General features: G+C 44.7%; 1 protein-coding gene across 2 annotated transcripts in view; it reads left to right on the top strand.

Moving 5' to 3' along the window:
* The first annotated feature begins 1,396 nt into the window (after positions 1 to 1,396).
* The window catches only part of angpt4 (angiopoietin 4), a 70,432-nt gene continuing 48,572 nt past the window's right edge, over positions 1,397 to 23,256 (top strand). For both annotated transcript variants that reach the window (XM_080204358.1, XM_080204357.1), the window contains exon 1: positions 1,397 to 1,695. In XM_080204358.1, the coding sequence (XP_080060484.1) occupies positions 1,414 to 1,695 (282 nt within the window). In that variant the 5' untranslated portion in view covers positions 1,397 to 1,413. The remainder of the gene's footprint in view (positions 1,696 to 23,256) is intronic.

The raw sequence follows: 23,256 nt of genomic DNA, 5'->3' as shown, positions 1-23,256 counted from the left end.
CCACAGAAGGCTGTGGAGGCTGGGCCTCGAATGTCTTTAAGACAGAGATAGATAAGTTCTTGATGAATAGGGAGATCAGGGATTATGGGGAAAAGACAGGAGGATAGTGATGAGAAAATTATCAGCCATGATTGAATGGCGGAGCAGACTCGATGGGCTGAGTGGCCTGTTTCTGCTCCTATGTCTATGGTCTTATGGACGCAGGCTGATGGGATGGGAGCTGGCCTTGACCACAAGTAAAGTCTTTCATCCTGAACAACACATAACTATTAAGGGAAAAAAATCACCAACGCACTTGGTTTGCCGACAGGCAATACATGTGTAAAACTAAAAATCAGGAGTTAAATGTCAGCTAAAAAAGATTGAACTATACAAAGAAGTCAAACAGCCATTAATTTCACTTTCCTAATCACTGTTCCTGCCTCTGTGTTCCATCTGGATGATTTATATTTGGGAAAATCCTCTCTGTGCTGAGACTCTGCAGGGAATCCAATGTAACTTTCCCTTCTCTTGTTGAACTTTTGATTGACAAATAAGCAGCAGATTGTGATGTTATGCTGGTCCTCTGCGTGTTGTTTGTGGGTTGTGATGTGATAGGGGACTGTGCATTCTTTCGCTCATGCGTCCAATCAATCTTGTAACTCGACTCCCACTTCACTGGCAACGGGAGGAAAACTTTGGAAAATCATAGGGGAGCTTTTTAAGTTGCTCACACACTGGCTTTTCTCAATTTTACTGAAGGATTGGCTGTGACTGTTACACAGAGACAGAGAGTGAGACAGACAGAGGGAGAAGGAGAAAGACAGGCTAACAGACAGAGTGTGAAAGCAAGAGAGAAACGGAGCTAAAATGTGAGAGTGAAAGAGAGAGAGAAACAGAAGGAAAGGCAGAGTGAGAAAAAGACAGGGAGAGTGATAGAAACCAAGAGAAGACAGGGACAGTGAGAGACAGGTAGAGGAAAAGTGAATGTGACAAAGACAGAGAGGGAAAATTAGAGAGGGTAACAGAGAGGGAGACACAGAGTGAGAGATGCAGTGGGAAGCAGAGAGAGAGAGATGAACTGCAAAACAAACTAGATTCAAAGGGTTTTGACAAGCGCCCAGCAACACTGCTGTCACTCTAGGGAGAGTGTCTCAGTGTCCTGCAGTGCTCAAACCCAGCTCAGAATTCCATGTGAAGGTGGTAGGGAGAGTCCAGGTGGAGGTAGACCAGAAATAGATGCAACATTCAAATAGGGCCCTTGTGTAGGGGGCAAGAGGACAGACAAGGTGGAACAGTGGGCAGGCGGGAGAGTGGGCAGGCAGGAGAGTGGGCAGGCGGGAGAGTGGGCAGGTGGGAGAGGGGGCAGTTGGGAGAGGGGGCAGGTGGGAGAGGGGGCAGGTGGGAGAGGGGGCAGGTGGGAGAGTGGGCAGAATGTGGATGCTGGCTCTCGCTCTGACATTAGTGTGGGCTTCTGGTTCTGCCAGCCAGCGACGAGCAGCAGACGGTACACGTGGGCACTACCATCGTGTCCAGCATGGGCAGTGTAGCTACACCTTTGTGCTGCCGGACCCAGGGCATTGCAGAGCCAGCATGGAGCAACGTGACAGCAACGCCCTCCAGCGGGATGCCCCACCCAGTGAGACTGATACCTCCCTCCAGAAACTCCGCCATCTGGAGACAGCCACAGAGAACAACACCCAGTGGCTGCAGAAGGTAAGATTAATATCCACTATTTCTTCATTCATTCACTCCTAGCACCTGGGTGTCACTGGTGGGGGGGTCACTGTTTATCAGCCAGTTCAAACTGCCCAGAGAAGGTGGTGATTGGCTTTTTCCAGAAGTGCTACAGTCTGTGTGGCGATGATGATGGTGTTACTTTTTGTATTGGTTTGATAGGCCAAAATGCCTTGTTAGATAGTTAACTTTATTGGTGTTTGGGACTGGAGTCACAGGTACACCCAGACTGGGTAAGGTGCACTGCAGGACTGAGGGAGTGCTGCAGTGTCAGAGGCGCTGTTTTTCGGATGAGATATTTGCCTAGGTGAGTGTAAAGGATTCCATGGCACTATCTGGAAGTGTTGCAAGGAGCTCTCCCCAGTGTCCTGGCTGATGGATATTAATCCCTCAATCCACATCAGTAAAAATAAACTACTTGTTCTCTATTGTCGTGCTATTTGTGGGATCTTGCTGTGCATAAATAAGCTGCTGATTTTCCTATGAATGACAAAACTTTAAAATTATTTCACTGTCTGTGAAACACTTTGGTGGGGGGAGGTCTGCTGATTGTGAAAGGTGCTAAATATGTCTGTCTGTCTTTCATTCTTTCTTCTTTCTAATAACACTCTGACAGTTTCCAGGACACTTTTACTATGAACAGATTTTTTTAAACAAACTAAGTTCTCATTGTCACATCTTACTGTGCTGGGATTGCATTCATGATGGGTTATTAACCCAGTAACATAACAAACTGTACCAACGTACCTGGAATCTGTGAGATTACAGCCACTAACTGTCTGAATGGGATATTCATGTCCTTCACTGAATGGTAGGAGATAGTGGGGATGGCGAGTTTACTGGGGACGAGTATCAGGAGGAACATTGACCCGGACTGTATCCAGATGTGTTGGGGGTGAGGGAGTGAATATGTGTCACTGTGTCACCCTCAGCTCACGCCAGCCAGGGTCAGATGTTTAACCTACACCCCGGGTTGAGTTAACATCCTAACTGTGCTTGCAGAGATTTCCCTGACTTAGTTAAAATGAGAGTGTCGGGGACTGTCTGTCTCTCTCACACAAACACACACACACACACACACACACACACACACACACACACACACACACACACACACACACACACACACACACACACACACACACACACACACACACACACACACTCTCCCAGGCATTGAGGCAGTGTGCGAAAGGTGGATTCCAGATGGAGTGAGATAGCCTAACAAGTGAAGGCTGAGGGGCTGTTGGGAGTGCAATGGACCATCTGCAGGTTTGGGGATGGGAGGGAGAGACACACAACTCTGTAAACGATAGTGAAATTGATCAAATACTGAGCTGCATTGAGATTTCAATACAAACACACGACAACAGTGTTAATCTGGTGCCTTTAATGTCGCAAAATGTCCCAAAGAAATTCACAGAAGCGTTATCAAACAGAATTTGAGACTGCGACACATACAGAATTATTAAGGCTTGGTCAAAAAGGTAGACTTTAAAGAGTGTCTTAAAAAGGGAAGCAAGAGATGGAGAGCTGCAGTGAGGAAGTTCCAGAGATCAGAACCCAAGGAGCTTAAGGTAAGATCACCGGTGGCAGAGTGATTAAAGTCAGGATTTAGAAAATTCAGAGACCTCAGAGAATTGTAGGGTTGGAGGAAATTGCAGATATCAAGAGGGGCAAAGCCATAGTACAGAGCAATTTCAAAACAAGGATCAGAATTTCAAAATTGGAACACAAGTGTAACTAAAGGCATGTTTGTGTTTATATAAATGCTCAGCTTTTAGACACAGGAAACTCCTGCTGACAGTCTTTGATCTGTGTTCAGGAGTTGCAGAATTCTCACAGTAAGCACTTAAAGAATGTGAACAAAGATGTGACACTGTGCTCGCTGGTATAGACTTTCAATTCGAATGGTCCTGTCCTGTGGAAAGCCAGTACCCTGCTCACGGGGTCAAACTCAAAGTCAGGATGGTGACTTCTCTCGGTCAGGAATCACCTTCACGTCGAAGGATGATGGGCAGAAATTTCTGCTACTCTTTCCAAACCAGCTCAGGATCGCAGAGAATGTCACAACAGCCTCCCCAGTCTAAGCAGTACGTGGTAGCTTGAGAAATTCTGTAGATCAGAATTAATGGAGAGTTGGCCTGTTGAAGGGTCGGACGTGCTGTTTAATGCGAACCAGAGCCAGTTCCATACTGGGATATAGAGCAGTGTCAGAAGTACTTAGTCAGAACTTTCATAAAATGCCTCACCAATTCTAAACACAAATGATGACTTGTGAAGGAAAACAATATCCTTCATCTGTTAAGCACACACACAAAGAAATAGAAAATTAGAGTAAGAACCACCAATTTAGAGATTTACAAGGATTTCTGAACACAGAAACTCCTCCAACCAATTGTCAGATTATCTGATCTTGGTAGTCTATCCTCTGAGAATGTGCTGGAGGGGGTGAGGGTGGACAGGGATTGTGGGTTTAGGTTGAGAAGCTCAATGAGTGCAGCTTTATGTTAAAAAGCATTGATTGAAATAAGAAACAAAGCATCGAGTTGTGAGGCACTGAGGGAAATTAATATGTCAAGAAAGAACTCACATTTCTCATGATCTCATAATGTCCCAAACCACTTTACAGCTAATGAACTAGCGAGAATAGTCACTGTGTAATGTAGGAGTCGTGGCAGCCAATTTGTGCATAGCAAGATCCCACAAACAAATGACCCCAAATCCCGTCTTAATGATAAATACCGGTATAGACAATAAGGAGAGCTTTTCTACTAGTGCTCAGAATCTTTACTATCCACCTGAGGGGCAGGCAGGGCCTGGGATTCTCATCTGAAAGACAGCACCACTGACAATGCTGTACTCCCTCACACTGCACCGGGAGTGTCGGCTGACTCTAAACTCCCTGTCTCGGGGACATGAGTGCTACCAATGGAGTGACAGCTGACATAAATGCAAATTTATCCTTAAAACTAGGAAGGTCTCAGCGGTCTTAGTGTGAAACAAGAAGCCAGAGGCAGATTCATTGACTGCTCACAGAGGTTCTCCTGGGTCAGTCACCAGACACATGGGGTGGGGGGTAAAAGTTGAGGCAGCATCAGTTTTCTTCTGGATGGTTCTGCCCTGCTCAGATCCTTTATTCTCCTCAATCAACCTCCCCGTTGCCTGAAAACACTACATTTAATTACTGTACTTTTCCCAATCCCCTTGTAGCTCACCTGAACCATTTACATCCTCAGACAATGAACAAGAAAACCATTCCACCTCTTGAGCCTGTTCTGCAATTCATTTAAATCATGGCTGATCTGTGTCTTAACTCATTTACTCATCTTGGAGTTCCTAACCTTCAATATCCTAATCTCATAATAAGAAGTTAATGAATTTTGACGTGTGGTTACCGTTTATAATTGTAAGTAGCTGAAAAGTAATGGATGGAGGAAGTCTCCTCTGGGATGTACAGGAAGAGGTCCCCACCATGCTTTTTCTGGTCTGTTTATTTGTTGTTTATTTCTAATGAAAGGGAAATGCTTGAGCAGCCCAGCTTTCTGAGCAGGAGATGGAGAGGTTTGTGATGTGGGAGGTACGTGATAACAGAGTTAGACGGAGAGGCTTTGGGCTGTGAGGTGTGAACAGGGTATAAGCACCCTGCGCTGTAGTGTGTCACGCTCTGTGAGTTTCACTTTATGATACTGATTGATCCAAAACAATCGGAGAGTTTAACCAGAAAGTGAGAAAGCCGTTTCCCCCACGCTTTGTACTCTGCTTGCAGTGTCTGTAACATCTGGGATGACGGAAGCTCTGTTTCTGAAAACGGTTTACAAGATGCTCTTGAAGTTTTCAATACTGATTTTACAAACTGGAAGGATGAAAACTCTGAGTGCAAGAATGAGACTGAACGTACGAACATGAAATGATTATTGACAGTCTACCATTCAATGAGGTTGTGGATGATTGATGTCTTAAATCCATCCAGCCACCTTATTTCCATATTCTTTCTTACCCTGTGCTGGCAAAAATCTATCAGTCAAATTATTAACTGAGTGCTGGTTCTTGTTGTTTCACACCCTGTGTGTGGCCGGGCTGTGATTTTTGTAAGAAGTCTCACAACATCAGGTTAGAGTCCAGCCAGTTTATTTGATAGTAATCCCACAAGCTTTCGGAAACGGTGTTCCTTCGTCAGGTGTGTGGAAGGTTCTGATCAGAGAAGGGCATATAGAGTCACACACAGTTTCCAGAATACTGGTTAGAGTGCAAAGTCTTTACAGCTAACCTGCTATTCAACACCGGCATCTCTACATTGTGATTTTTGCCCCAGACTCCTCTCTAACACCATCAATTCCATTTTCAATCCTAAATGTCTCAATCAAATTATCACTGAACCCTCAATATCCCTAGGATAAAGAAAAGGGGGAGGCAGAATGGGAAAGGGGAGAGGAGGAATGGGGAGGGATGGGCAGGGAAAGAAAGAGGAAGAAAGAAGAGGGAATGGAAGAAAAAAGAGCTGGTCAAAAAGAGGAGAAGGAAGTGGATCAGAATCTGAAATGGAACAGTGCAGTTTCAGTGCAGTGCAGCTAGGCAGCACAGTGGGTTAGCACTGCAGCCTCACAGTGCCAGGGACCCAGGTTCAATTCCCGGCTTGGGTCACTGTACGTGCAGAGTCTGCACATTCTCCCCATGCCTGTGTGGGTTTTCTCCGGGTGCTCTGGTTCCCTTCCACTGTTTGAAAGATGTGCTAGGTAGATGCACCGACCGTGCTAAATTCTCCCTCCATGTACCTGGAGTGTGTGGCGAGTAGGGGATTTTCACAGTAATTCCATTGCAGTGTGAGCCTACCTATGACACTAATAAGTAAACTTAAACTTCTGACCCTGGGATCTGTTCCAGCATCAGCTGGGATATGAGATGTCACTTGTCAAGTGAATATATTACAACAAGTAACTGACCTGTTTTGGCAATCACACCATTTGCTTTTGCTGCTAACATCATCTAGATTCCCCTGTGTATCAAACACACAAACATTAAATATATTTATGGGGACGTTAGATTAGAAATGGGTAGGAGTTTACAGACTTACTCATCCCGAAACCCATAAAATCCCACCCAAGATCAACAGGAGTTCCTGTGGCCTGCCCCTTGCCTGCTCCAATTCCTGTGGCAAGCGGGCTGAGAAAATTCCCACTATAATATCCACCTACAATAACGTGAAATCTATTTTCCCACTGCTCAGAATCAAACGATTGACACTTAGACCACTGACAGGCAGCAGCAATATTAAAAACAAGCATTACCGTTTGCTTCCCATTGTGGGGAAGGATCTGAGGGCAGGGGAAGATTTGACCTGATGGAGAAGATATCTCCTCTTGTCTCTGAGTCCAGAACGAGGGCTCCTAAATGTAAGATTGTCACTAATAAATCCCATAGGGAATTCAGGAGAGACTTTTACCTGGAGAGAGAGTGTGGTTAAAACGTGGAGCTGGCTATCACAAGGAGAGGGTAAGATAAATAGTATTGATACCCACTAAAGGAGAAATGAGATGAACAGATGAGAGAGAAAGGCATAGAAGAGAATGTTGCTGGGATGAGGGGAAGCAGGGTGAGGGGAGATTGATAAAGGGAGTACACACAGCTTGGAGCAGATGGTTGAATATTCTGAGCTAGAAACTCAAGGTGATAAACAGAATCTGCTCCATCTGGTGAAGTATTGCCGAGTGTTCCCAAGTGAAATATTGGTGATTAGTCAAATTTCTTTGCCTTGCCGGGGAGTCTGAAACTAGAACTCACAAATATGACGATCACGAATAAACTGGAGATCCGTCAATTCTTCCAGTAATAACCTCATGCATATTCCTGATTTTTATCTCTCCAATATTGGCGTCTGTGTCCCCAGCTCTCTGGATCCTAAGCTTTTAGAATTCCCTCCTTAAGCCCCTTCCCCTCTGCTTTGTCCTTCACACCTTGGTCTCTTCTCCTAAGTCACCAAGTGTTAAACCTGCTTTTTAATGCACCTTCAATGTCCTCAGATTTTACTCCGTGCTGAGTAGAAAGTTGTACATTTAATCCTACCCTTCAGCTGGGCTCACATTCCGCTGAGTACTGAGGGAGTATTATTCCATCACAGGTCAACTAAATAAAGTGTTCAACTGCTCAGAGTGATGTAAAAGACCTCCGTCCCATGGCACGATGCACCAGAACTTACATCACCAGAACGAGTTCTAGGAACTTGCTATGCATAAATTGGCAGCTGCATTTATAATATTACAGCAGTGACCACACTTTAAGAGTGCTTCATGGGCTGTGTAGGCACTTTGGGGCATTTTGAGATTTGGAAAAGCACTTTCTTTCTCTTGGTTGAATAATAACACATCTCTCCCTAGGGTGGAGGAACAGAATGACATCATGGATTGGCATGGCAACAGATTGGAAGCCAAAAATATTCTTAATTTTTCCTTTAAACTATTGAGGTACTATTACTAGAATGATCTCAGGGATGAATAGTTTCAGTTACATGAAGAAATTGGGACAATAAAGAAGGTGAAGGGGGGAGCTGAAAATGTTCAAATGTTTGAAGAGTTTTGGTGGAGTAGATCAGAAGAAATTGTTTTCAATGGAAGGGTCAGTTGCTGGAAGATGCAGGTTTTTGTTTTGGCAAAAAGGCCAGGAATGACATGAGGAAATGTTTTTGTAATTTTATGACCTAGAATGTTCTGGTGCTCAGTCTGAAATGGCAATGGAAGCAGATTCTAGAATAACTTTCAAAACAGAATACTGGAAAAAGAAAGTACGCAGGGCTATGAGGGAGAGGGGGGAGAGAGAGAGAGTGCAGGAGACTGGGGACTAATTGGATAACACGTTCAAATAGTTGACAGAGGTATGATGGGTTGAATAGCCTCCTCCTGAGCTGTATCATTCGATATTATAGATTTTTTTAATCCATTTGTGGGACATGGGCATTGCTGGCTGGCCAGTATTTATTGCCCTTGAAGGACAGTTGAGAGTCAACCACATTGATGAGGGTCTGGAGTCACAAGTAGGCCAGACCAGGTAAGGATGGCAGATTTCCTTCCCGAAAGGACATTAGTGAACTAGATGGATTTTCCTGATAATCGACAATGGTTTCATGGTCATCAGTAAATTCTTAATACCAGATTTTTTAAATTGAATTCAAATTCCCCTACCTGCCATGACAGGATTCGAACCTGGGTCTCCAGAACATTAGTTGAGTTTCTGGATGAATTGTCTTGTGGTAACCACAAGGCCATTACCCCCATCCGGTGCAGCGAAAAGTATTGTGTTTACCCTCTGTGTACTTCCCTTTCTACATTAAGAAAAATAATATATATTATATATATAAAATATACCATCCGTGAGTTTCATTCATAAGCTTAACTCTCTGTCCAAAATATACCGAGACTGCAAGATTCCATAACACATATTGTTAATGCAAATCTTTAACAATTATTGACTTTTTGCCAACTTAAGCCACTACATATTTTAACATGGATTTTCTAAGTTTGGTGATTGTACTTTAAATATAAACTTTTACTTAAAAGTTTAACAGCAGGCAGTAGGCTTTGGCCCTGATATCAGCTGAATGGTAATTCTCTCAGATTCTGCTTGGGAAAGGGGTTTGGTTCTGTTTGAACGGAGAACAAGGTGGTGAGGACATGTTTCAGGCACAGCTTGCCGTCCTGGTTTGTATTTCATGTTCCTCGCAGTTTGCTCTGCTTCCTGTACTGTGTCCAATCAAGTCGTTCCAGTGGTGAAACCCAGAGACTGCAGATCAGATTGATGGCTGGAGGGACATGTCCCCATCCCCTGCCCCGGCCCAGCCTGCTCTGATTCCACAGACTAAATACAAACAGGGTTATTTCCTGATGAATTATTTATCAGTAATATGCCACTGCCAGTTGGTTTTGCTAAGCGCACGCAATGTGTTGGAGAATAGCTTCAGCCATCCCAGTATTTTCAGGATCATTCGTGAGAATATCAGAAATAGAAGCTTGAATAGGCCATTCAGCCCTTCCTGCTAGCTCCACCAGTCATCAAAATCATGGCTGATCATCTATCTTACAGAGTTCCCAGAAAAACTGTAACAGATAATACTTCCTTCACTAGCCAAGTAGCAACTCCATGTTTATACTCTGCCCGCACTCCCACCCTCCAGACACATGACCTTTCTGTTTAGCTGTGTCATCATGTTATCATGTGACCACTCAGTCTACGCCTGCCCCTTTTCAGTTGAGACAACCGGTGATATTGAGATGTTACAAAATAGAAATTGTACTAAAAAAAAGCAGATTAAACAGAGTAACAATACATTAACCATTTACATTTGGTGAGACGCAGATTAAGCTGTTGCAGATGGTGCATAATGGTGCCCAGTCCATCACGCAAACCAGCCTCCCATCCATTGACTCTGTCTACACTTCCCACTGCCTCGGAAAAGCAGCCAGCATAATTGAGGACCCCACGCACATTCCCTCTTCCACCTTCTTCTGTCGGGGAAAAGATACAAAAGTCTGGGGTCACGTACCAGCCAACTCAAGAACAGCTTCTTCCCTGCGGCCGTCAGACTTTTGAATGGATCTACTTCACATTAAGTTGATCTCTCTCTACACCCTCGCTATGTCTATAACACTACATTCTGCACTCTCTCCTTTCCTTCTCTATGAACGGTATGTTTTGTCTGTATGGCATGCAAGAAACAATACTCTTCGCTGTATGTTAATATATGTGACAATAATAAATCAAATCAGATCAAATCAATTAGACCATCACATCTCCTTTTCTCCGCTCTATTCACTGTGTAAAGATCAGGTACAGAGCAGGTGGTGACGTAGTCCTGGAACCTGGTATTTGGTTTAATCAGCTACCCCGTGTAAGTGGTTATGCCGATTGGTTGCATTGTAATTTTTCTGAGGCTGCTGTCCTCAGTGTGGATGATCTGGAACATTCCATCAGGGTACTCAGTGGGTCCTGGGCTTGCTGCATGGGCTTCTGGCACGCTCTTTGTTGTAGGGGGTCTGTGTTGTAAACCAGATGACCGGAGTGCTTTGGCATCTATTGGTGCTGGTTCCAATACCTGTAGGAGATGATGGGAGTTGCATACCTAGAGGGTACTATCTGAGGCCACCATGTTTGGTTATGGGCATGACTGGGTACACTGCCAACTTGTCGTGGTCACACGGGGTCTGAATCCTGACCGTTTGACCAGCTGATAAAGGACTGAGTCTGTGGGTATCTCGATCAGAATGAGTTTTGTTTCTCACTCGGTGTTGTATGAGGGAATCATTCACATTGGTTTCAGGATTGGGCTGTGGCAGAGCCTTCCTGTTAGGAAGTGTGGGCCCAGTGCGCCTGGAAAAGAGTGGCTGTGCTGACGGGAACGGACCCTGTCCTGGAGGATTGTCCAGGCTGAGGAGTGAGGCAGAGTCATCCGTGTGGTCCTGGGCACATTTCTCTAGAAGGTGTTTGGCCGAGTGGACTGCCCGTTCCCCCACACCGTTATCCTGTGGATACAGGGGGCAGCTCCTGATAGGCTCAAAGTCCCGTGTCAGTGCAAAGTTTCTCAATTCAGTGAAGATGAATTGTCGAGTGTTATCTGTCATGAGTCTCTGCGAGATGCTGTGTGGGGAAGTGTCTCGACAGTTAGTGATGAACGTTTTGCTCGTCATGTTTGACAGGTAGTCGAGTTCAAACTATCCAGAATATGAATTGACTAAGATTAAATATTATTTACTGTACCATTTGAAAATATTAGCTGCGTGAGTGACCAGGGGAGTCCCGGGACCCCCCGTAAATACAGCTGTTCCTTTGCTTGATGCAGTGTGAGTGTATGGCACGGTGCACATCTGGAGATTTCCCTCTCTATGTGGGTGTTGATGGAGGATTAGGACAATGATTCCTTGGCCCTGTATCCAGTGTTTCCTACCACGGTTGCCCCTGGTGAAGTTGTTGTGTGTCGTAACCCTGAAGAGCAGTGGGGATGATGAATCACTGGCCGTGCTGTGTCCGTCCATTCTGTATGGTCAGTTTATCTCTGATGGGGAAGAATGTGTGGAGTTCGCAGGGAAGCTCACCTGAGGATACTGGCTAACCCCTCATGGTGATGTTGTGCAGTTGTCTGCATGTGATGTCTGCCTATAAGACACCTTTGAGATCCTGGATTCTACAAGAGAACAACTTTCTCAGGGGACTAAGGAAATTTGGCATGTCAACTAGCCTCTCATCAACTTTTACAGATGCACCACAGAAAGCATTTTTTCAGTTGTATCAGAGCTTGGTATGGGTTCCTGCTCTGCCCAAGACCGCAAGAAACTATGAAAGGTCGTGAATGTAGACCCAATCCATCACACAAACCAGCCTCCCATTCACTGACTCTCTCTACACTTCCTGCTGCCTCGGCAAAGCAGCCAGCATAATTAAGGACTCCACGCATACTGGACCTTCTCTCTTCCACCTTCTTTTGTCAGGAAAAGATACAAAAGTCTGAGATCACGTACCAATCGACTTAAGAACAGCTTTTTCCCTGCTGCCGTCAGACTTTTGAATGGACCTACCTTGCATTAAGTTGATCCTTCTCTACACCCTTGCCATGACTGTAACACCACACACTTCACTCCCTTGTTTCCTTCTCTATGAATGGTATGCTTTGTCTGTATATTGAGCAACTCACTCACCCACCCGCCCCCACTCACCAACTCACTCACTCACTCAATCACTCACTCATTACTCACTCACTCACCCATCCACTCACTCACTAACTCATTCATTCACTCACTCACCAACTCACTCACTTACCAACTCACTCACTCAATCACTCACTCACTACTCACTCACTCACCCATCCACTCACTCACTAACTCATTCATTCACTCACTTACCAACTCACTCACTCATTCACTCACTCACTCACTCACTCCTCTACCCACTTACTCACTCACTCACCCACCTATTCACTCACTCACTCAATCACCCACCCACTCACCTCACTCACTCACTCACTCATCCATTCACCCACTCACTCATGTACTTACTCACGCACTCACTCACTCACTCAGTCACCCAATAGTACGGTGGCACAGTGATTAGCACTGCTGCCTCACAGCTCCAGGGACCTGGGTTTGATTCAGGCTTCCATTCTCCCTGTGTCTGCATCGGTTTCCTCCCACAGTCCCAAGATGTGCAGGTTAGGTGGATTGGCCATGTTAAATGCACTTGGTGATGGGGATAGGGCAGAGTGTTGATGTAGATTTGATGGGCTGAATGGCCTCCTTTTTGCACTGGAGGGATTCTATGATTTAATGACATCTAGAGCTGTCTCTGTGAACATTTTCCACTCATCTACTGGGACTGATCTCCCACAGCCTGGACCCCAGCCGTTTAACAAACTGCTGGTTGAAATTACACTTCTCGTAAATTAAAGGCAACTTAATTCCACATTGTTTATGCTCCAAGCAAGGCCTATCACACGATTCTGGAGCTATTACATCAATATAATGAACTCATGAAAGTTGATCGTACAGTTTGATACCAATTGGCTGTGGAGGTTTGGAACTGGGCAGGAGATCTAATGATTTTCTGTAAACGTGGAACAGCTGGTTTGAACTGGGAGAATTAATTTCCGACATTAACTTTTACTGTACTCCTGTTTCTTTTTCTCCATTTTAGACACACAAGGGCTAAGTTTTAATATCGGCCACTACTAAATTTGACCGCTGCAATCAACTCAAAAATATGATCCAAAACTCCAGTTACAATCAAAATAATTTTAATAATCCAGCAGTAAAACAATGTTCTGGACAGGTTTGGCTGTTCTGGGGGAACGCGGAGATTGTGACAAATGACACCAGATCCAATCGGGGTAGAGAGAGTCATGCACCCAATCAGACAGGCAGAGACGGAGACGGAGGGAGAGACAGAGAGACACACAGACACAAATACACACACACACACACACACACTCAATGAGACAGAGAGAGACAAAACCTCAGAGACAGATTGAGAGAGAGGGATGTAGATACAAACAGTGAGGAACAGACCTAGGGGGAGATCTTCAAGAGGGGCAGAGGGAGAAATTCATAAAGAGAGATCGCAAAGTTTTATTAAAATCTAACATTGAATAAAATGGGGATAGTGGAGAGATTTGGGTTGGGATCACTGTTGTTCATAATGAGAAATGTCTTAGACTCAAGAACTGGTGATTTGTCTACTAAGGACGGCACAGTGCCACAGTGGTTAGCGCTGCTGCCTCACAGTGCCAGGGACCCGGGCCTGGGGTCACTGTGTGGAGTCTGCACTTTCTCCCTGTGCCTGCGTGGGTTTCTTCCGGGTGCTCTGGTTTCCTCCCACAGCCCAAAGATGTGCAGGTTAGATGCATTGGCCATGATAAATTGAACCTAGTGTCAGGGGGATTAGCAGGGTAAATGTGTGGGGTTAGGGGGATAAGGCCTGGCTGGGATTGTTGTTAGTACAGACTTGATGGGCTGAATGGTCTCCTCCTCCTGTACTGTAGGGATTCTGTTTTAATGGAACTGTTACCTTTCGTTAATCTTTTTCACCTTCACATCTCCATTAATATTTTGATCAGGTGCACTGTGTCTTTGATAGTTATTTCTTGTAAGGTTCCAGCAGGTTTTCAGGGATGTTTGGCAGGATTGTTTCTGAAGGAGTGGTTGGGGTTTGAGATTTAGGCTTGAGGTGTCAGTGGGGTGTAGCAGTGGTTAGTTCCCTACATATTCCACAATATGTTTTGATTTTCCGTCAGATTTCTGCGTGGGACTCATTGCTAAGCTCCTTCAGCATTTACAACTTGTTCTGTTTGTTTAATTTTAGATAAAAGTCATCGATCATCAGTTACTGGTTCTAATCCCTGGTGAATAGCAAACTCTGGCGATCTCTGACCTGAGGTCAGTTACCTCACTGACCTATCAAAGCCCAGAGTAACAGAGACAGGATATAAAGGGATCATCATCTCCAACTCAGGCATTCCTGAAATAAGCAAGAATTTATCAATAGTAGGATCTGGGATCAACTTGAAATGGAAACTTCAGTCAAATATATGGCACTGGACTCCATTCATATTCACATCACAGTTTCCAACTGACTAAAATACTGGAGAGGTCCCACATTCCCACAGTCAAAAAGCACCAGGAATATTAAAACCAGGCCTGTACCATTTATTTTCACATCATAGAATCCCTACAGTGCAGAAAGAGGCCCTTCAGCCCATCAAGTCTGCACCAATCATAATCCCACCCAGGCTCTATAACCCCACATATTTATCCTGCTAATCCCCCTCACACTAAGAGACAATTTAGCTCAGCTAATCAACCTAACTCAATACATCTTTGGATGGTGGGAGGAAACCGGAGCACCCGGAGGAAACCCACGCAGACATGGGGAGAACGTGCAGACTCCACACGTACAGTGACCCCAGGCTGGAATTGAACCCGGGTCCCTGGCATTGTGAGGCAGCAGTGCTAAGCACTGTTCCACCGTATCAACCTTAAGTGGGGGAGTCAAAAACTAGGGATCCATAAATGTAAGACTGTCAGTAATAAATTCAATGGGGAATTCAGGAGAAACTCCTTTACACAGAGAATGGTGAGAATGTGGAACTTTCCATATCACATGGAGAGATTAGGGTGGACAATAGAGAAGCTGGGGGGAGAAAGGAATAGAAGGATATGTTGATGTGGTGAGATGATGTGAGCGGAAGCTCGTGTGGATCATAAACTCTGACCTTTAGCCTGATGGGGTGAAGGTCTGTTCCTGTCTTTACATTCAACACAACATTTGCTCTGAATCTGACCTGAAGTTGTCGGGATTGCAGGTGGTTTAGGATACACTGGGCTGCACTCGATGTCAAGAATTTGAAGCTCCACAATTCAGAGACAGAGATGCAGAGGAAGTTCTTCTCTCAATCACAGAGGGCTGTAGAAGCTGGAAGTATGTTCAAGGCTTGAGGCAGGCAGATTTTTAATCAGTAAGGGAATCGAGGGTTATTGAGGATTATTACATCGGATCGGTGGATCTCTGACAATGCGGCTCTCCTTCAGAACTGCGTTGGACTATTAGCCTGGAGTTTGACTTATATGAGTGTGCACAGTAAGAAGTCTCACAACACCAGGTTAAAGTCCAGCAGGTTTATTTGGACAAATGTAGGGCACTGGACTCATGAGTCCATATGAGTGTGTTCAATGTTTGTCCAGTAATTGTAATCATTTGATGAATCCAGTATTCTGAAATTTGTATAAACTGAGTTTCATCAAATTTTAACACAGTGTCTGTTGGCTTGTACTCAATTCTACATAAATCTCATCTTTCTTTTCCAATTGCTTCTCCATATTGCCGAGGCATTGTGAAGAGTAGGTTACAACTCTTAAGAGTGTCTCCCAATGCAGATTCAGTTGCACTCATTATTTACTCTCCTACCTCTCATGTTGCCAGGGTAACTCAGAATGAAGAGCCCGCCATACAGACCATAGAATAGATTCATTGAATACCTACAGTGCAGAAAGAGACCATTCAGCCCATTGAGTCTTCACTGACTCTCCAAAAGAGTATCTCACCCAGGTTGCCCCCTCCACCCTATCCCCATAACTCCAGACATTTACCAGAGTTAATCCCTTAACCTATACATCTTGGGACACTGAGGGTCAATTTAGCATGGCCAACCCACTTAACACATAACCTGCACACCTTTGGACTGTGAGAGGAAACTGGAGCACCCGGAGGAAACCCACACAGACACGGGGAGAATGTGCAAACTCCACACAGACAGTCACCCAAAGCCTAAATTGAACCCGAGTTCCTGGTCCTGTGAGGCAGCAATGCAAACCACTGTACCACCATGCCCATAACATGTACCTGGGATGCCCTTTACAAAACCACCTTCCTTCTACAGTTTAGTCACTTTGTATTAGACTAATGCATGTGTCTATGATGCAAATTGTTTCCATCACAGTTCTTCTGACTATGTATTCACCTGAGGCTGCTCTGCATCCTGGGCTGATGGTGATGCTAAAACGTCCTTTGTTCCCTGGGTGTTATAGTGGTCTGATGGAGATGCAGGAGAGATAATGTGAGGGGACACTATCTCCTCAGGCACTATGGTTACTAAACTACCAGTATGAAGGGAAAGCGAGAAGGCAGGAGAATAGAGATGAGAATCATATCAGCCATGACTGAATGGTGGAGCAGACTCAATGGGCCAAATGGCCTAATTCTGCTCCTGTGTCTTACGGTCTAAATCAGGCAATAAACATCCCAATGTTTGTATAAACCACACCCCTTCCCAATGTCCCCGAGGAGGGATGTTACCAACAACAACTTGCATTTGTGCAGCATCTTTAACCGAAAGGTAGGGTTGCCAATCCTCCAGGATTGCCTGGAATCTGCAGGAATTAATTTAATCTCCAGGTCACAGCTGTTTACAACTTCCAGGAGAAGGGAAGTATTTTAAATTGCGCTTTTGAAAAATAATTTGTTATAAAATGGGAGAAAAGCCATCCAATGGGACAATGAATTTTAATTGGTTGTGGGAGGGTGGGGCAAAGTGATGTTGTACGTGTTGGACAGCCAATGGTGGGAATGTAAGGGTGGAGCCTGGAGATCACATGATTAAAACCTTCAGGAATATTTCCCAGGGTTTACAACCCTGTTTTGGAACAGTATCCCAGCACAGTGCTGCCTTTCAGACATTCACTCTCCACAGACGCTGCCAGACCTGCTGGGTTTTTCCACCGTTTCTGTTTTTATTTCAGATTTTCAACATCTGCAGTATTGTACTGGAGATAAACCAGCTCCAAGTGGTTCCTTGGATTTTGTTTCATTCCGGAACTGAGCTATCTGGGAAATTCTGTCTGCTTTTGAACAATATCCCTCCCTGTGGGGCCTGGAGAGAATGTTTGGCAGCACAGGGCAGCATTCCGCGGAGCTGTCCATTAATCACAAATAGTCAATTCGGAAGAGCGAAGCGGCGGGGTCATTATATCTGTCAGACTAAGACTTGAGCCAAGACATCTGAGTCCTCCTGTTGTGTCCTGACCTTCCACCTCCTCCCAATCCTCTGTGAATTTCAGCGCACAGGGTTGAGAAAAATGAAATCTTGGAGCAAGCAATCAGAGCTGAAGGAGCAATCAGTTGAGCTGCCGTCAGCGAGACAGATGTGCCATGCATGGACGAAACTAACTGACAGACATAGTGACTGTCAGTGACGCAGGAAGGGGTGCCGTTTCCCATCCACTTTAACCCAACACCGTTGCAGATATAATTTCCCACACCCCAGCACCACAAGCTGCACAGCCGAACAAATTGCACAGCTTAGCAATACCCATTTACTGACAATCCTTTGCCAAACAACTTAAACCAAAGAGCCAGAATTATTCTTCTACTGGTTCAGGTTTATTAAAGGTCTCTTCTTGCACCATCCCCACCCCCACCGCCCCACCGCTAAAATGCTGCTATTCTCTCCCCGTTGACCTCAACAGATAGCAACGAAACAATCTTTCATCTTGGACTTAAATGTGTGAAGCATGACGGGGAAATTTGCAGATGACACAAAAGTTGGTGGTGTAGTTGATCGTGGAGAGGGGAGCTGCTTCTCCGGAACAATACCTTAATGGTTTGGATGCGTGAGAGAAAAGTGGCCAATGGAATTCGGTCCAGAAAAGTGTGAGGCAATGCATTCTGGGAGGGCAAAAAAAGCAAAGGAATATTCGATAAACAGCGGAATATTCAGAAGGCTGGAGGATGCAAAACACCATGGGACTACATAGCCACAGGTCCTTCCCTGTAGGTGGCATGTACAGGATGGTCAAGTAAGCATAAGAAATGTTTTTCTTTTTTGGGCAAGATATTGGACACAAAAGCAGGGATGGAATGATGAAATTGTATAAGACATTGGTTAGGCCACAGCTGGAGGTTTATTTGCAGTTCTGGTCACCACATCACAGGAAGGACATCATTGTTGTAGAGAGAATGTGGAGGAGATGTTGCCAGAGCCTCAGAATTGCAGCTCTGAGGAGAGATTGGATAGGCTGGGGATGTTTTTGTTACAACGGAGGAGGCCTAGAGGTGACTTCCCTGAAGTGTATGAGATTATGTGAGGCCTAGGCAGGGTAAACATTTCCCCGGAGATGTTGATTTAAGGCAATTGGTAAAAGGATTAGAAGCACCCAGGGGGCTGGAGGGTATTTGCGATTCATTGCCTGAATTACTGGTTGAGTTTGAAAGGCTAATTTATTTAACACGGACCTGGATTTGCTTCTGAAGTGCTGGAACCTGTAAATCTACAGACCAGGGGCTGGAAACTGGAATTAAAATGAGCAGCAGCTTTATTATATTTCTTTTTTTTGCCAAAGGATGATGGGCTGAATGGCCTCTTTCTATGTTGTAACTTGTTGATGGTTCTATGGTCTCTGTTTGTGGGATATTGTTGTGCACAATATGACCCCCCGCCCTATTGAAATTGTCGAATTTGACGAAAGCAGAGGTACCAGAGAAATAAATAATGTCCAAAGCTGCCTGATTGTAACTCTGTCTATATTTATCTAGGGGAATTCCTGTCTTTAATAAACTTTAATCTCTGTTTATATCATGCAACAGAATGATGGATTTAAATTTAAATTTAAATCCCCCACAAACTCACACTTCCCTCACTCAAACTCAAATCGCAAACAAGTTGCATTTCTCCAGCAAGTTTCAAGAATTTCCACTCTGGAGAGTTTGTTTTGAGATTGTCTGTTAATAAGAGGCAGTTAATCAAGTCATTACTTCCCTGCTTTGCGTTTCTGCGATACTCACTCCATATGGAACTAATTTATTAATGGAACCTCCTCACAACTCTTGTCCAGCGCCGAGATTCGCCGGGTTGGGGCTTGCAGACAATGTCACCTCTCGGCATTGACCGATGATGGACAGGGTTCAGCTCACTTACAATCTGAGTGTCCAAGGGGCATTTCTCCCGAGTCACTGGTAACACGGCCCGGAAAATGAATCACCCTATTCCGGGACACTCCCAGCCAAAACAGAAGGATTGGGACCCCTAGCAGTTATGAATCAGCACATTACTCTGCAGATACAGCCCCCACTGCTTGTTGTGGGGGGGGGTTTGGTCCGTTGCATGTTGGAAGCTGTCACCGTTACTGCATTCTGTTAAATCACAAAACCAGGAATCTCACATTTCCAGCAGTGATTTGCAGAGGGATATGATTAGGAACCTTAGGAATTATTTAATATAATATTGGTCACATACTGGTGATCATAACAAATAGGTTTAAAGTTAATTTATCAGTGTCACAAGTAGGCTTATGTTGTTACTGTGAAAATCCCCTTGTCACCACACTCCAGTGTTCAGGGACACTGAGGGGGAATTTAGCACAGCTAACACACTTAACCAGCACGCCTTCTGGACTGTGGGAGGAAACCCATGCAGATACAAGAAGAACGTGCAGACCCCACACAGTCACCCCAACTGGGAATTGAACCCAGGGCCCTGGTGCTGTGATGCAGCAGTGCTAACCACCGTGCCACCCCGGGAGCAGACTAAAGTCATGCCTGCCATTAAGTAAGATCCTGGCTGAGCTGCTTGTAACCTTAACTCCACTTTCCTGCTGTCCCCCATAATCACTTATTTGCTAATTGAATTTATTTTGGTGTTGTTATTTAGGAAGCAGGAAAGATAGATTGGACAATAGGAACTAAATTACTAAATAGGCCAAAATTCTACCTTTATATCACTTTCCCGTCCTGTCCATATACACCTTAATTCCCTTCATGTCCAAAAATCTATCGACCCCAAAGACTGAACATCCAATGCCCTCTGGGTTGAGAATTTCCAAGATTCACAACCTTCTGAGTGAAGAAATGTCTCAGCCCAAAACGACCGACTCCTTATCCTGTGGCTGTGGCCCCTCGTGCCAGACTCTCCAGCCAGGAGAAGCAATCTCTCAGTGTCTGGCCTGTCCGGCTGTCTCAGAGGCAGTTCTGTTGGAGACTGTGAGGGGGAGGGTGAGGAATATGCAGACTGCACGCTCTCATCATTCATCTCAATTTGCATTGCACTGTCTCTGCTTAATCGGTGGAATCTGTGCCACACAGACAGTCTCAATGTATAAAACTGTCTATTTTTGGATTCAGTTTGTTTCCAGGTTCCTGCGATACATTCTGATTCTCCACAGCTGAAACAACTCAGGGCATGTTATATAGCAATGCCACTCCATCCATTTTCAACTTTTGTTTATTCATTTACGGGATCACTAGCAAAACTATGTAGCCATCCGTAGTTATCCTTGAGTAGGTACAGTAACTGGGTACAGTAACTGGATTAAATCCAGGGTCCTGGGTTCAATTCCTGGCTCGGGTCACTGTCTGTCCGGAGTTTGCACATTCTCCTTGTGTCTGCGTGGGTTTCCTCCGGGTGCTCCAGTTTCCTCCCACAGTGCAGATTAGGTTGATTGGCCATGCTAAAAATTGCCCTTGAGATGCATGGATTAGCAGGTAAATATGTAGGGATATGGGGGTAGGACCTGGGTGGGATTGTAGTTGGTGCAGACTCGATGGGCCAAATGGCCTCCTTCTGCACCGTAGGGTTTCTGTGATTTTTCTATGAAGTAACTGGATACAGTAACTGGGTTATGGTAAATTACAGTAACTCAGTACAGTAACTGGGTACAATAACTGGGTAAAAAAGTGTAGGAATACCTCACTCCCAAATGGTGCCATCTTTCAGATGATGTGAAAAGAATCCGGTGGACATAAAAGACACATGACGCTGACAGGATATCTCTGACCTCGCCCTTGTTTGGGATTCTCTGCTGCTGTGAGCGGAGATTTCGCTGAGCGCCAAAGTTCTCCATTCCTGCTGGCAGTGGGTAATGAGGCATGCAGTCCGGAGAGTTCCAGCATCTGTTTCAGAAAAGTTATCTCCAATATTCTAGCCAATACTTATCAACATCACGAAAGCAGATTATCTGGTCATTATGACTTTTCTGTTGGTGAGAGCTTGTTGTGATTAAATTGGCTGCCGCATTCCTTACGTCACAGCAGTAACTATGTTTATAAAGTATTTCATTGGATGTAGGACGAAGCAGACAAAATTGGTCTATTCTGCTTTCGAAAAACAAGTGGAAATAATTTCTCAGCCCAAGTCATTAAGAGAAGGGGCATCGTTATGGTACAAGATCAGTCGATTGTGAATGAAATTGTAGCATTGGTTCTGCTGGAGTTTGGAATGGAGAAATTATAAAGCAAGGTTATGTAAAATGCAGGCAATGGGAATGTTCAGGTAAGGATTCAATGCAACCTTTAATTCACAGTGAATCTGTACATTGTTAGCATCGACTTTTTAGGATCGAAAGAGGCCATTCATCCCATTATGTCAGTGCTGGCCTTTTGAAAGTGCAATTTGAATGAACATACCTCACATTAAGTTGATCTTTCTCTAGCTATGACTATAACCCTACATTAGGATCATAGAGGAAACAGGCCCTTTGGCCCAATTTGTCCATGGTGCCCTTTTTCTTCTAAACCCCTAAGCTAGTCCCAATTGCCCGCATTTAGTCCATATCCCTCTGCACTGCCCTTTCCTTCTCTGTGAACGGTATGCTCTGTCCCTATAGCACACAAGAAACAACACTTTCCTCTTTATACTATTACAAGTGACAATAATAAATCAAATCAAATCAATCATCTCATTCCACTATGCCAAAACACTGTTTTCTTTTATTATCTATCTAACTCCCTTTCACAGGTAACTGTAAAATCTGCCTCCATCACCCTTTTAGACAATGTGTTTCTGATTGCAATAACTCTGCATTACAATGTTCTTCCTTGTCTTCCACATTGCTCATTTTGCTTGGTTTAAGCTGGTAAGCACCTGGTACCTGCGGCCATCAATCCATAGTCACAGACTGATGCACTCTCGGTGTAGAGTCCAGTCTAAATCCATTTAGCTCGTCTCCAGCCTGGGAGGTAGATTAGGATTTGACTTTGCTTTAGAGCTGAAATATCTTTAGTAGCCAATTTATATGCAGCTTGTCCCTGAGTATCTCTGCAGACTGATGAACATATTTTATAAAGGAATATATAATTCCACCAGGATCTGATGGAGTTGAGCACCTCCCTGGAAGTCCCATTTATCAGATTCTTTTCCTGCATCCTTCTGCTCAGGAAGAGGAAGTTTCCACTGTGCATTGCTTGAAGAGCAACCAGAAATTGTATTTCCTTAATGTGGTGATTGTCCCTTTAAGGATCTATCAGTACAGGAAGGGTCACATGACTCAGGAACCAGTCGTAGAGCAAGATGGGGGAAGAGTCATCTCAGGAGCTGAGTGCAGCCATGAGACCAAGGGGCAGCATGGTAACACGGTGGTTAGCACTGCTGCCTCATAGCGTCAGGGTCCCAGGTTCAATTCCCGTCTCGGGTCACTGTCTGTGTGGAGTTTTCACATTCTGCATCTTTCTTCTGGATACTCCAGTTTCCTCCCACACTCCAAAGATGTGCAGGTTAGGTGGATTGACCATGCTAAATTGACC

Source organism: Carcharhinus amblyrhynchos, chromosome 16 (assembly GCF_965287045.1).
Source record: "Carcharhinus amblyrhynchos chromosome 16, sCarAmb.v2.hapA, whole genome shotgun sequence".
Lineage (NCBI taxonomy): Eukaryota > Metazoa > Chordata > Chondrichthyes > Carcharhiniformes > Carcharhinidae > Carcharhinus > Carcharhinus amblyrhynchos.
This window is presented reverse-complemented; position numbering and strand designations above follow the sequence as displayed.